Source organism: Ascoidea rubescens (assembly GCF_001661345.1).
Source record: "Ascoidea rubescens DSM 1968 unplaced genomic scaffold ASCRUscaffold_3, whole genome shotgun sequence".
Lineage (NCBI taxonomy): Eukaryota > Fungi > Ascomycota > Saccharomycetes > Ascoideales > Ascoideaceae > Ascoidea > Ascoidea rubescens.
Genome location: NW_017962915.1, coordinates 776,653 through 790,882, shown reverse-complemented (window position 1 = coordinate 790,882; position 14,230 = coordinate 776,653). Strand labels below are relative to the sequence as shown.

At 32.7% G+C, this 14,230-nt stretch overlaps 5 protein-coding genes across 5 annotated transcripts; 2 read left to right on the top strand and 3 right to left on the bottom strand.

The window, feature by feature from the left end:
- Positions 1 to 1,898: 1,898 nt before the first annotated feature.
- ASCRUDRAFT_74828 (uncharacterized protein) lies at positions 1,899 to 6,148 on the bottom strand. The gene has a single exon (XM_020192834.1). It carries the CDS (start codon positions 5,920 to 5,922, stop codon positions 2,065 to 2,067), a length of 3,858 nt encoding a protein of 1,285 aa, XP_020048766.1. The 5' UTR covers positions 5,923 to 6,148; the 3' UTR covers positions 1,899 to 2,064.
- Positions 6,149 to 7,737: 1,589 nt separating this feature from the next.
- Positions 7,738 to 8,099, top strand: ASCRUDRAFT_74827 (uncharacterized protein). The gene has a single exon (XM_020192833.1). It carries the CDS (start codon positions 7,831 to 7,833, stop codon positions 8,023 to 8,025), a length of 195 nt encoding a protein of 64 aa, XP_020048765.1. The 5' UTR covers positions 7,738 to 7,830; the 3' UTR covers positions 8,026 to 8,099.
- A 1,481-nt stretch (positions 8,100 to 9,580) lies between these two features.
- Positions 9,581 to 10,194, bottom strand: ASCRUDRAFT_32146 (ubiquitin-conjugating enzyme E2 4; the record flags this gene model as incomplete). Its single annotated transcript, XM_020190333.1, has 2 exons — positions 9,581 to 9,980; positions 10,151 to 10,194. The coding sequence occupies 2 exons, from the start codon at positions 10,192 to 10,194 to the stop codon at positions 9,581 to 9,583; spliced, it is 444 nt and encodes a 147-aa protein (XP_020048764.1).
- A 169-nt stretch (positions 10,195 to 10,363) lies between these two features.
- On the top strand, positions 10,364 to 10,701 carry ASCRUDRAFT_135153 (uncharacterized protein). The gene has a single exon (XM_020189085.1). The coding sequence runs from the start codon at positions 10,402 to 10,404 to the stop codon at positions 10,606 to 10,608; it is 207 nt and encodes a 68-aa protein (XP_020048763.1). The 5' UTR covers positions 10,364 to 10,401; the 3' UTR covers positions 10,609 to 10,701.
- On the bottom strand, positions 10,665 to 13,954 carry MAK21 (RNA-binding ribosome biosynthesis protein MAK21). Its single transcript, XM_020192832.1, has one exon. The coding sequence runs from the start codon at positions 13,905 to 13,907 to the stop codon at positions 10,767 to 10,769; it is 3,141 nt and encodes a 1,046-aa protein (XP_020048762.1). The 5' UTR covers positions 13,908 to 13,954; the 3' UTR covers positions 10,665 to 10,766.
- Between the last annotated feature and the right edge of the window lie 276 nt (positions 13,955 to 14,230).

Below are 14,230 nucleotides of genomic sequence, written 5' to 3'. Positions count from 1 at the left end.
CAATATAATGACGAGAAATTGGTGGGAGATTAACGAGAGTAGAGGGTTTTAGATTGCAAGAGAGATGAAGGAGTATAAAAGAGTGAGTTCCTTGGGTTGGAGCAGAAGAGAGGAGGATAATAAAAAGCTTTTGTAGATTAAAAGAGTGTATAAAAGTTAGTTATTAGGAGACAAGAGGTGGTTAATTAGAGAAAATCTGATTGATCATGAAAGAGCTGGAAGCAGGAAGGAAGGAGAGAAGTGAGTTGAAGAAGATCTGAAAGCAGGAGCAGAGAAGACAAGGGTGGAAGCAGAAGCCGATGCAAACGCTGAGATGATGGAGTCTGAGAGGGACGAGCTGTGGTTGCGACTCAGAAGAGAGCAAGTGGAGGGTATGGAGGGTATATATCTGTTCCGCGAGCACCACAAGCACCACGGGCCTCGCGCCCGACCTCCCGTGCGCACGCCGGCCGGGCGCGGCCTCCTCCGCGGGCCCCCTCCGCTTCCCGTTGGGCTCGTTCTGCTATTAATAACCCAGTGCGCCGCAGCACGCCGAGTGTTGCCTGCGCACACCGCTGTCTGCTGCCTTCGTCGGCCTCACACCCGTGCTCTCCGGACTTACGCCCTGCCTGGCCTGCCAATCGCCATCTGGCTACGCGTCCAAGGCACCGCAAACCTCTGCTACCCGGCAGACCTGGCCGCTCTCCGCTGCAAGGCCCCGTCCGCACGCAGCTCAATCGGGTTTCGCGCTCGCTGGGCAGAGTCTGCTTTTTCGTCTCAAGCTCCGCTCGACTCTTGTAAGCCGATCTGTTGTCCCAATCGGTCACTCTCTTGTCTTAGTTGGGTTATGCTCATCTCGATTTTTCCACCTTTCTGTATTTTCCTCCCAGCTATGCTGCACCGCTTCTCTGCGTACCAATTAGGAGCTTCATCCAACTCGTGCTACTCGTCCTGCTCGCTGATTGTGTTTCATATTCATCACCACTAGCAATCTATACTCGCAGTCCCATCTCCAGGTCTTCTGCCCACACATCCAAACCAAACAATACCACCAGGACTAATCCTCTCCCTTTACCATCTTTTTGCTCACATGCTTTCCCTTCCCTTCTCCATTTTGCTCCTGTTTTAAAAACGATTATCTTGTTTTCAATGTTGTATGAGGTTGAAACCGTTTTGACTTTTCCACCAACCGTCTTCTCTGTCAGTGAGCTTCGCTGCTAATCTTCTCGGTTCTAGTCTCTCGCTGATTGTCGCTGATAGGCTCCAGTGTTCAACTTCAAACACTCTCAATCCCTGACCAACAACAACTTCCCATCGCTCGCTACCACTTTAACAAACAAAGAGGACCCGTTAAGACAGGTATAAGTCTGGTCTTGATCATCCTTCGTTCTGCTCACCGTGCTAGCAATGCTTGGCTGATCTCGGCTGCAGTGAACAGCAGCGCACCTTGATTGCATGTTCCTGTTAAGCAAGGTGGGTGCCAAATGCGGCAACACCCACCGCGTCGACACCCTTGCTTCTGAGTCCTGCCGACGCGACCCGTGCTGCTGGTTTTCGCAGCCCCTTTCCATGATCATCAATCAACCTTCCGCCCTTTGCACTTTCATCTCTCAGAATAGAACAATATGAGAATAGAAAACCCTAAGAGTATATACTACAGAACACATCTTATAGAACAATTTATTAATGTATATGAATATTAAAATTTTTATAGTAGTAGTAATATATAATTGCTAAAATTATTTAAAAATCTTTTTATAAATAAATAAAATGACAAAAAAATGAAAATATAATGAAAATAAATAAATAAAAAACAAATAAAAAAAACAGTTCAGAATCAATGTAATTTAAAAAATTTTAAAATTTTAAAAAGAATTATAAAAATTATAAAAAAAATAGACAAAACTAGGGATAGTATCGTAACATCTTAACAAATTCTTTTGAAAAATTAAATTTTGAGATCAAAAAAAATAAGGAGTAACAATAATAAACAAAAAAAAAAATGATTAAAAAAAGTAATAAAAAATAATGTAATGATCACAAAGTTAATTAAACAAAAAAAAAACATTATATTATTAATAGATTTCAAAAGGCTTCAACACTCAAATCTATACCACTGAATTTTTTTCCTAGGTTTACTAATTCCTCACATATCTCGGTCTTAATCGACAACTGTAATTCTCCGATATCATTATTATATCTATCATTATTATTTCCAATGCACATTCTAAGTGACCCAATCAAATCTTCCAATGCAAAATAATTTGCTGCACTTAAACTATCATCGTTATCTTGAGCTTCAGAAATCTTTTCCAATGCAATAACTATTGAAACAAATGAAAGTAGTGAAAAATTATATTCATTATATTCATTATTATTATTATATTCATGGCCGTTTCTTACATCTTTTTTAGAATTATAAATATGCTCTAATAAATACTTTATCAATTCAATGGCTTCTTCAATTTGTTTCTCTTTAGAAAATTTTATTATCAATGATGATGTTAGTGAAATTAAAATATCTGATGAAATCATTTTCTCACTATTCTTGAAATTAAAATTATTTAAACCATTGCAAAACTTGTTCAATATAATAGAATTTCCATTATTATCGTCATCATCATCATCATCATTATTATTATCATTATCATTATCAAAATATATATCTTCATCTTCTTCAAATATTTCTTCCATATCGGATTCTGTCATCGTATTATCAAAATTTCTCATTTCAAACTTCAAATTTTTTTCATGTTTACTAAAATTTCCAATCTGTTTAAAACAACCTTTATTGTCATTTAATTCAACACTATTCTTCATTTCACAGAGTTCATTTTGAATTAATGACATGATTTCTTGAGTGTAATCTGTATTTAAACTGGATTTAAATAATTTAATTCGAAGACTCACAATACTCTTTTCAGGTGCCAACTCATCGATAAATTCAACTCGTTGTATTATATCTTCCAACTTAATTGGCTCCTCGTTTTCATCATCACTATCATACTCAGCATGTTCTTCTCCAAATTTGCTAGATAAATACTCTATGAGTATTTCTCTTAACACTTCGTTTGCGCGAATTCCTCTAACAAACAATATTAGATCGCTTTTAATTATGCTGTCTTTAGCAACAATTTCAAAGCTATCATCATGAATTCCATTACAGCAATTGGTATTAATATCCAATTTGTGATAGTTATTAAATAGTCTTTGAAATAATGTCTTTGATTTGACTAAAAACGGTAATTCCTTTAACAATGGTTTGATATCATTATTAGTAGTCTTTTTATTTAAAAATTTCTTTTCAATGATTTTTAAATTTTGTTTAATATTAAAATTAATTCCTAAAAATTGACTTAAAAATGGATACTGGATAAAAATAACCTTTCCAAGTAGGATTTGATATAAGCAAACTCTCAAATTTTTGTATTTATTACAATTTAATAATTTGAAATAAATCAAAATTAAATTTGATTCAATTGAGTTTTCGGTGGATGGAGTTGATAAGGAATTAAGGAAAAGGTTATCCAACTGGTTTAGCAATTTCAAAATTTCAGCTTCATCTTCAACCATTGGTTCAATTTTTAAAATGTTGCAAGTGATGAAATCTCTCAATGCGTCGATCCAAACATGTAAGTCTTGGATATAAGCTTTCGAATCAACAACTGATAAGTTGGATTGAGCTTCGACTTGCTTTAGAGATTTTTCATCTTTATCATCGTTATTTAAAAATTTCTCGACATATGGTAAGAGAATAATGAAAAATGAGTAACCAATCATAAAAAATTTAAGCATGCTAAAAAATTTAGCAAAAAGAGGGGTATTAATAATTGGGAATGCACCAAGTCCTCTAAAGTCATTGCCATCATTATTAAACAATCCTCCACCAATAACAGTGGCCATACCGCCCATAAGTAATTTGTTTGGAAGATTACTTAGATTAATATTGTTATTTGATATCATATAGCTATTTGGAGTCGTTTGACCAGAGTTACTCATGATAGGACTGTTATTTTGCATGTTACTTTGTATGTTGTTTTGTATGTTGTTTTGAATGTTATTTTGCATGGTGTTTTGCATGTTGTTATTAGGGTTATTTGGATTATTATTGATTGATTGATTGATTTGTTGGGTTTGGTTTGGTTGACTTTGAGCAATAATGATTGGGGGTGAGGGAATATGGATTTGTTGTATTGGAATTTGGTTGTTGTTTTGAGAGTGGAAAAACATTTGTTGATGAGGAGGTTGAACAGTTGAGTGATTTGGCGGTAGAGTTTGTATTACAGTGCCATTGGAGATAAAGTGTCTTAGGTTCATATTTTCATTAGTTAGCATTTTATTTTTTCTTTCCAAGTGTTTGATATATTCAGTTGCTTTGGTTAAGACGGATGCTTTGTTTAGCTTATTAGCGGGAGTTAAACCATCCAATTCAGCTAAGGTTACTTCGTCAGCACCAAGAGCAGTAACTCTTAAAGCAGGGACAGCATCTCTCAAGGCAATAATTTTTGCATTGATATTTGTTCTGTATTTTTTTTCAATCATATTGTGAGACGATCTATCCTTTTTAGGTTTAGTTACCTTGCCCGTTGCTGATTTATTTTGATCTGAATTGATTGACTTGTCATTTCTGATTTGGTCAGATTTAATGCTGCTAATAGAGCTGGGGGAATTGGAGAGGTTGTTAACGTTGTTAGCAGCGTTAACGTTATTGTTATTCAAAGTTTCCTGAGAAATATCGTTGTTGATTAAAGTTGGAGTTGAGCTGTTTTCACTATTATTATTATTATTATTTTTATTATTACTATTATTACTATTATCATCACTATTATTATTGTTATTATTGTTATTATTATTATCATTTTCATTGTTCAGAATGCTTAAAGAAGATAGGTTATTATTCAAGAGGGAATTTAGATTTTCAGGAGATGATAAAGAGTCAGAAATAATGTTGTTAGTGTTTGATTGTTGAGAGATTTCTTGTTTAACTGGCAAGTTGTTCATTAGGGGAGAGGTATTGTTGTTGTTAAAATTAATGATATTTGAGGAGGGAGGAATATCAATGTTTGTTGGAAATTGCAGAGGATTTGATTTGGGAGATATGATGCTGCTGATAGAAGAAGGAGAAGCCATGAATAAGTTGGAATTTAGGTTGTTATTGTGGTTGTTATTGAAAAACGTAAGATCATTGATGTTGATATCAGTAGAGTGGTGAATATTGTTATTGAGAGCAGCAATATTTGAGATAGTGTTAATGTTGTTTGAAGTGTTGTTGATTAAGTTATTGTGATTGAGCATTGGAGGAGGAGTTGCAGCGTTTAAATCGAAATCATTGGAGAGGGCGTTTAAGTTGATATCGTAATCGAGATTTAAAAAGTCGTTAAAGTGGTTTTTATTTTGCTCGATGTTATTGTTGTTGTTGTTGATGTTGTTGATGTTGATGTTGTTGTTGTTGTTGATGATGTTGTTGTTTTTATCATTTGGGTTGAGTAGGTTGTTGTTATTCATTTGGGAGATGTTGAAGTTATTTAGGGAGTTAAAGTCGATGGCGTTGAGAGAGGTGATGGCGTTAAGATTGAGGTTATTGAGATTGAGATTGGGAAGATTGTTGTTGGCAGAGGTAGTGTAGTTATTTTTGAGGATGTCAGAGTTTGACCATTGATTGATATTGTCAGAAGAGATGGAAGATTTGTAAGACAAGGAATAATCGTCAAAGTCAGAGGGAGTAAGAGAGGAAGATTCTGAGACTAGACTATTATTTTTGTTTGTGGAAGATGAGTTGCTATTTGGGTTTATGTTGTTGATGTTTGTGATATTGTTGATATTGTTGATGGTATTGATATTATTGAGATTGTTTAAATTATTATTATTATTGTTATTGTTGAGATGTTCAAGCAGTTTTTCAGCATCAGCAAAACTGTAACCAAAATCATCAATTTGGTTCATTAGTGTTGGTATTGATTAGTAGGATATTAGAGAGAATATTATGATTATGATTATGAATGATATGTATATAATATAAAATAAAAATGAGATAAAATAAATTAAAATAAATTAAAATAAAGTGAAGTGAATGAAATATAAAATGGAGAAAGAAGGAATAAAAAGGAAATAAGTTATGAGTTTAATGAGATTCTTTTTATTTGACTAAGGATAAAAAATTTTAATTTTTAGTAAATTTGAAATTAATTTAATTAAATTGAACAAAATTTTATTAAAATTTTAATAAAATTTTGTTGAGATGAAATATAGAGACAATTAATGATTAAAATAATAACTTTTAAATAATAAATATTAAATAACAATTAGTAAAATAATAAATATTAAATAATAAAGGATTAGCAGATTGAAAAAGATAAAATGAAGGATTATGATTTACTAATATACTAGGAATATAATATAGAGGGCCTGTTTTAATATATCCTTTATATTTTTTTTTAGTTATTTTATTAAATCAATATTTTCTCAAACACACTTGTGGAATACTAAGTGGTAAAAGAGAAGGATAGAAAAATAGTAAGAGAGAAATTGGAATGGTATAAGTTAAAAGTTGGAACTTTAGCTAAGTTTTAGCAGGAGATTAGGTTGAAAGTAATGATTAAATTGAAGATAAATTTAGTGAATCGAGTGAAAAGAAATAGAATTTGGAAAATGAAGATGTATTTGAACTGAATTTAAACTGAATTTGAATTAAATTTAAATCCAATGTAAATCCAATGTAAATCCAATGTAAATTAAATTAGGAAGCGAGTAGAATATATGGAGACTGTTGTTGAAAGAGATTGTATTCTTTAAAACAATATGAGTATTGGGTTGATTTTGTTGAGATGGGTTTAATCTTTTTACTTTGGTTGATGGTTATGTTATTGTGAATATTCTTTTGTTTTGTTTTATGTTTTTTTTTGCTTTTTTGCTTTTTTTTTGAGTCTCTGAGTTGCTGAGCTGCCTAGCTATAGAGTTATAGAGTTATTTGGATATCAAGCTAAAATTTGGATGTCTTTTGAAGATTAATTTCTTTGGACGATAGTTAAAATAGAGTGAAATTATTCGATTAAATGAAAAGTATTCTTTTATAAAGCGCAGAAAATTGGAAAAAAAGGGTAAGGAATTGTTGAAGGAAAAAGAAGCGGTTTTTTATTGCAAAAAGCAGCGCGAAGCTAAACCGGAAAGAGATTCGTAAAGCCATTGGATCCCTGGGCCTGGTTCCACGCAATGATCAGGTCAAAAGAGGTTGCGTCACGACTTTTGCTTGCAACTGCGTCTTGGCAAGCGTGTAGCTGTGCACACATGTAGATACAGGCATGCATCGGCGTTTCCAGGCGAGCACCGACGCTGTTCACGCTGCAGTGTTGCACGGTTGCCCGGCTCCCACCCGGAAGGTTTGTCACTGGCCCACTCGACTTTGTGGATTGTTGCAAACAAAAGGCTGCGCAGCTCCAAATGAACACACCTGCTCATCATTATCTCGGTGCTGAATAAAGAACTTAGCGTGTTTATATGCTCGTTCTTCTCTTTTGCAAAAATTCAGTGTCAAGCTTAGATCCCAGCCAGGTTGCCAATTTCTGAGCAAATTGCTTGATCAAAGCAAAGGGAAGAGAAAAGCAATAAATCATTCACAGACCATCTCTCGAACATTGTCTGCTGTTGTGTGGGCATCAACAGGGAGCACACAATAGCCCAAAGCGGCAATGGCGGTGTTTCTGTGCTCTTTTTGGCAATATCTGCTGGGTGTTCGCCACAAACAAGAACAGCAACAACCAATGCCACCGCTGTTCTTTGCGCCACCCGAAACGCTCTAGGGCTGCCCCAGCTGTATTTCCAATTGTATCTCTATGTATCTCCAATTGGCAATTCATGGTGACAGTGCTTCCGAATAGACTGCGATCGTTTCTGTTCTATTGTTGCGGATGCTGCACTCTTGTCACAAAATACACCGACAACGGCTTATTGTTCCAATCCCAGTCTCTGGCAATCTTCCACAGTCTTCCCAATTCCCAATCGCTTGTACAATCTGGTTTGTTTAATTGCCTGCTCTTGGAAACCACATAGTGATCCAATTCTTTTACTTATCTTTTTCTATCTTGTTTTTCTGGCCCACCATTCGCTGCCTCCCTCAATCTCCCACACTAACCTCTAACTATATCATTTGTTTTGGATTCCTTTCATGTGCTTTATCCACTTTTTATACTTTTTCTGGTTTTACACTTTTTACACTTTTTACACTTTTCACAACTTTTAAACATTTGTCATTTTTTGCATTTTTGTTTTATTTTGTTTTTAAATGCCCCATATAAAAAATTCGTAATTGAAAATAAATCTTAAAAAGCTCCCTCTACATAATTTAGATTTATAATTGCTGCATCAGAGATTTAAACTACTCAAGTATTAAGGTATGATTAAAGTATTATCGGGTGCTTGTATTTACTTATTATTTAATACCATTTTATTTGCAGTCTTTCTTTTCAGACTCCGTTTATTATCTTTATTATTATTTTACTACTGTTTTATTCCTATTTTCTTTTGTTTTCAATTATTTTGATTATCAATATCCACTTGTTAACAATTGAATTTATCAACAAATTCTGCAATCCACAAAATTATCATTGTTTCTTTCCGATTCTTATTATTACTAATGACCTTCCCTTTTTTTTTCGTTTTTCACCCAAATTCTTGATTCTGTATGTTCATTCCCATTAACTTTTTAATTAAAGATAAACTTTCTCCTATTGCTGATAATATGAAAATGCACGTGTCCATTTATTCCCCAGTACTAGGTTATTATTACTCTCCTATCTTTTTTCAACCACTTCTGCTGAGCCGCTGTTGTGGATTTCTTGCTGGTCTATTGCTATGCACACTATGCGTTACCTCTTTTGAACATCTTCTTCCGATAACAACATCTCGCGCTTTTACCTATTGTCAAGAATATCCGCAAATTATATATAAATATAGTACGAATACATGTTTGTTTTATTTATGGTTCTCTCATATCGTATTTCTCTCTCTATTTTTCTTTTTTTTTCCTCCTTTTTCTTTTTCCTTTTTTTTTGTGTTTTCTTTTTTCCTGCTTCTTGCCAACACTGTATTATTGCTACATATCCCACGTGACACTTCATGTTATGTTGATTTTCTGTCCTTTTTTTATAGATATGATTTTAAGAAATTCAATTTGTATGAGAACACAAAAAAATGAGAACTACTCTTCATCTCTAATTATGGCCATAAATAGTTATAAAAACAAATACATTTATCCATTTATATAGATACATACACACCCATATTTATATATAACTACAATTTAATACAATATTCTAATTATCCCATGTTCACCTACTGATATTAATTTACAATTATCAATTACCAATTGTCAGACGGCAAACAACAAGCGACAGACTTCAGTTGAAAAATCACCAGCCATTAACCATTGTCAAATATCTACAATAATCAATCATTAACGGAAAAAAAACAAAAAAAACAAAAACAATCTACATTAATCACAATGTGATAATGATTTTAATGATTTGGAAAAAAAAAGATATTAATTAAATTATTATTTTAATTATACGAATTATCATAACGATATTATTATTTAACCCTATCTAGTTTATGTAGCATATTTCTTGGTCCATTCTTTAGCTGTAGCCTCATATTTAGATCTATCAGATTTATACAAATGTGCAATTTCTGGAACTAATGGATCGTCTGGATTAGCATCAGTCAACAACGAACAAATCGACAACAAAACTTTGGAAATTGTCAACGCTGGTGACCATTGGTCTTTTAAAATATCTAAACAAATATTACCATTTGAATTAATATTGGGATGGTAAATCTTTGTCGTAAATTGGATCTTTGGTGGTTTGAATGGATAATCAGTTGGAAAATGAATCGATAAGAAAAATACTCCTCCAGCATATGGTGAATCAACTGGCCCTAAAATTGATGCTTGCCAATGATATAAATCGTCTCCAACTGGTCCAGCAGAACATGATGAGGGTGGATCTCTATAGTTAACAAAAACAAAAACAAAAACAAAAACAGAAACAAATTAGTATTTAATTCTTTCATTCGCTCGCTCGCTCACTCGCACTCATGATTTTATCTCTTCTTTTTCCTTATTACTTCTTATTGCTAGATAATCTAACAATTCATCAATACTACACTTGACACATACCTTCCTATGTCAGTTAATTCCTTATTAATACGCTTTAACGACATTTCCTATAATATAATATGCTATGATATAACTTCTATTGGTTGATGACAAAAATAATTAGAAAATAAACAGTGGATTAAATTAATTTGTTAAATATTAATCAATACAGAGTAATAGTATAAATAAGATACAAAGTATACAAAGTATTTTCTACACCAATAAATTTATAATCTCCTTTTCATTACAGACTAGATGTGTTAAGAAATTGTATGTGGCAATCGATAAACTGTAAAACTCGGTCTGGGATCCTAGTTACACAGGGTTGCTCAGGTGATAAACGGTGTGCTGACAAACAATTCTGTCATACTCCCTGTCGAAACACAATAAACACTCATTTATCTTCGACCCCCCGCGCTTCCTCCCTCCCAAACCGCCTTTTAGAAAGAGAAACCAAAAAATTTCTCATGCCGTTCTAGCAAATTCCATTCCCGATCGAGCCATCTCAGGCTCTGACCCGCCCCTGTGGTCTCCGTTGTCGCAGTCAAAACGGCCGAACCGCACGTGCTGCTCATGCTGCCTCTGCTGTCTAATTTTGTAATTTATTTCATACAAACAAGTATAAACAAAGCCCTGCCTATTCGTCATCCGATTGCAAGTATTCAGCGTAATCGTCTGCAGAAGCAAATATGGGAAGGTCTTTGATCTTTCTTTTCTTGCTTTTTCGTTCATTTGCTTCTTTAGACTTTTTGTCACCAAGACTTCTCTTTTTTTGGCTCACTGCTCTAGCTAGTGCTTCTTTTTCTTCTTCTTGATCCTCAAAGTCGGAGTAATCTGTAGATACTTCATCTTCTGAATCTATTTCCATGAATCCCTTTTCAAATTCTTCGAAATCACTCTCATCATCTTCATTGCCATCTTCTTGACTGCCATATTCATTATCATCTTCATCATCATCATCATCATCATCATCATCTTCTTCTTCTTTTTCTTCTTCTTCTTCTTCTTCTTCTTCTTGACTGTCATCTTCTTTTTTTTCAGAAGTTTCAAATTCATCAAACCCAATGGTTTTCAAGTGTGATGTCTTAAACTTATGTTCTTCATCTTCACTTTCACTTTCATTTTCAGACTCTTCTTCTTCGATATTTTCACCCTCTTCTGCATCACCATCTGAAATAAAATCTTTTTCATCAAAGTCGTCAAAGTCATCAAAATCATCAAAATCACTTACACCATCTCCGTCGATATCTGGATGCGATGAAACCAATGCTTTCCAAACATCGCCATCATTCAAACCATCCTCATCAACTTCTTCCTTTTTATCTTCATCATCTTCATCATCTTCCTCCTTTTTCTTTTTTTTACCATTTTTAACTGGTTCTGCAGCTTGTTTAATCTTAAAATACTCATAAAAGAACTTTTCATCTGGTTTAATCTCTTCAATTTTTTTAACTAGCCAATTTTCAATATTGGCCGGTTTTTCTCCAGTTTTCGTATTACTTTCACCCACATATTCCTTAGCCAATAATGACCCAGATTGAAATCCACCAATTGGTTGCATAATCGATTGACTTTTACCAACACTTTTCTGTTTGGGATTCTTGTAAACAAATCTATCGAGAAAATGACTCAATGTAAACAAATTCAATTCCGGCTTCATCTGCTTTTCTCCTTTCAAAAATGATGAGGCATATAACCTAACAGATGGATGATAATGATTCACAAACTCACTCAATTCCCATAATCCTGCTTTATCACCATTGGAAAACCTTGGATCTCTTTTAAATGCATCGTAAATATCATCTCTTGGTTTATCCTTTTCATCATTTTCATTTTCAGTTCCATTCTCCTTTTTATTTTCTCCTTTTTTATACCCATTGATAAGAATATCTTCTATTTCAGGTATAGATTTGGATAACTCCATCAATAAAAATAACATTCCAGTCACTGCCCCATAATTTAACCAATTGAAACAAACTTGCAAAATCCTTTTAACAAATGATATCACCCTTGACTTGTTTTTATCATTCTTTAACGATTTATACAATAAATTTAAATAAAGTGTTTGTTTGGAATAATTAACCAACTTTGGATGTAGTAATGTTTCATATAACACCTTGTAATATCTGTCAAGTTTTAAATCCCTTGTTGAACAAATATGATAGATTAAAACTAATGCTTGAAGTGTAGAGTTAAAATTAACTGCTGAATGTGATATCTTATATAATGTTTCAATATGTTTATCAAAAATTTCAACCGATAACTGACAAAATGGAAATGATCTATTTAATCCTGACAACAATGCTGAAAACAATTTACTGTTTTTCTCTTCAAGTATTTCATTTTCTGTTTTTTCTTGAACTTTAACCGATTTTCCTCCCTTTTTACCTCTTTTGACATGCTTTCTATTTTTATGTCTTGAATTATTATCGTCTATTTTTCCAAGAATTTTGCTGTTTTCATCTTCAACATCTTTCTCTTTTTGATAATCGTATAATAATTGTTCAAATAAAGCAAAATAAATTTTCACTAACGAATTAGCTAACTCCGGTTCTTTATTAGTCAAAATTGTTTGATTAAGAGTTAAAATAGAGTAATATTTCGTATGATAATCAGTAGTTGATTTGCTTAATGAATCAATAACAGAATTAATAATAATTTGTTTCATAGCAGGATGTTGTTGTTCTAACTTCAATATTTCAAAGGAAGTCTTTGCTGAGACTTTCTTTTCTGTATCACCTAATTTATTAATACCCAATTTTAATAAATTGGCTTCTTGTTCAGGTTTAGCTTTTAACAAATCAAATACGGTTGAAATAATGTTCATTCTAACAAAAAGAACTGGATCGTTTAATAATCTTTCAAAGAAACCCATCAATTCAAAATAACTTTTTTTCAAATAATCTTCAAAATAAAATAAAATCAATTGTTGGTTGCTAAGAGATTCACTTAATGGTTGATTTTTGAAATATTGTAATTTTCTAGTATTTGGCAATAGACAGTTTATTAGTAAATCCTTCAACGAATTAATACTTTCAACGGCAGCATTTCTCGATTTTTTAGAACAATAGCCTATCAATGTGGTTAGTGATTTCATATTATGAACAGGCGACTCTTGAACCATCAACGTTAATGAAGAAATTTTATCATTGAGAGTACCACTCTTCATAATATCTGCAAAGAATTTTTTTTGAGAAGATGATTTTGTAAATTCATTATAGTATGTCTGATTGTCTATTTCCGTTAATTCTTTTGCTTTAAGATATAAGTTGGTAATGAGCTCCTTTGATGGATTACTATTATCAGAATTGTAATCAGGTAATTCAATTTCAGCATTATACCACTCCGAACCTTTTGGAAACATCAATTCATTTAGAGGAATATTTAAAGAACTTTTAATTTGCTCGCTTATGAAAGACCTCTTTGATTTTTCCTGTCGAATATCATTTGCTGATTCTTTGTTATTTTTATCACCAAATTTTTTTTCATTATTTGCTGATTTTGAGCTTTGAAAATTTCTTGGTTTATAGCTATTGTCAAAACCTCTATTGTTATTGTCAAAACTTTTATTGTTATTTTTTTTTCCCTGAATTTTTTGCTCTGTTTTTTTATTCTCAATTTTTTTTTGTTCTGAGTTCTTTTTAGCTTTATTAATATTCTTTGAGTTTTGTTCTTTTTTCTTATTTTTCTGTGGTTTTAAAGCATTGACCCCCAGCTTGTTTAACTTCAAGGAAACCTTGTCTTTTAAAGAAGATAAGTTCAATGTTGAGGTATCCATTTATTATCAGATCTTTTGTATTTTGTTGGATAAATTTTTGAAATTGTTTTTCTTTCAAACTTTTCTTTCTTTGAAAATAAATTTTGAAGATGAAAAAAAAAAAAAATCTTCAAAATGTTTGAAAACGCGGGAATACGTTTGATTTACAGCTATATACTGCTTTACACATATATATACATTCCATGTGCATACGCATAATACTACGATATATCACAGATTCATGAATAGCAAACGACAAATTAATCTATTTGCTAAAAGCAATAGTCATGTTGGTTGTCATCAATTGAACAAATGTAACAATATATAGATCAAAAATACATGGC

What these genes read in the sequence shown, in the direction of transcription:
- ASCRUDRAFT_74828 (XM_020192834.1), bottom strand. Translation starts at nt 5,922, where the DNA reads ATGAACCAAATTGATGATTTTGGTTACAGTTTTGCTGATGCTGAAAAA.
- ASCRUDRAFT_74827 (XM_020192833.1), top strand. Translation starts at nt 7,831, where the DNA reads ATGGTGACAGTGCTTCCGAATAGACTGCGATCGTTTCTGTTCTATTGT.
- ASCRUDRAFT_135153 (XM_020189085.1), top strand. Translation starts at nt 10,402, where the DNA reads ATGTGGCAATCGATAAACTGTAAAACTCGGTCTGGGATCCTAGTTACA.
- MAK21 (XM_020192832.1), bottom strand. Translation starts at nt 13,907, where the DNA reads ATGGATACCTCAACATTGAACTTATCTTCTTTAAAAGACAAGGTTTCC.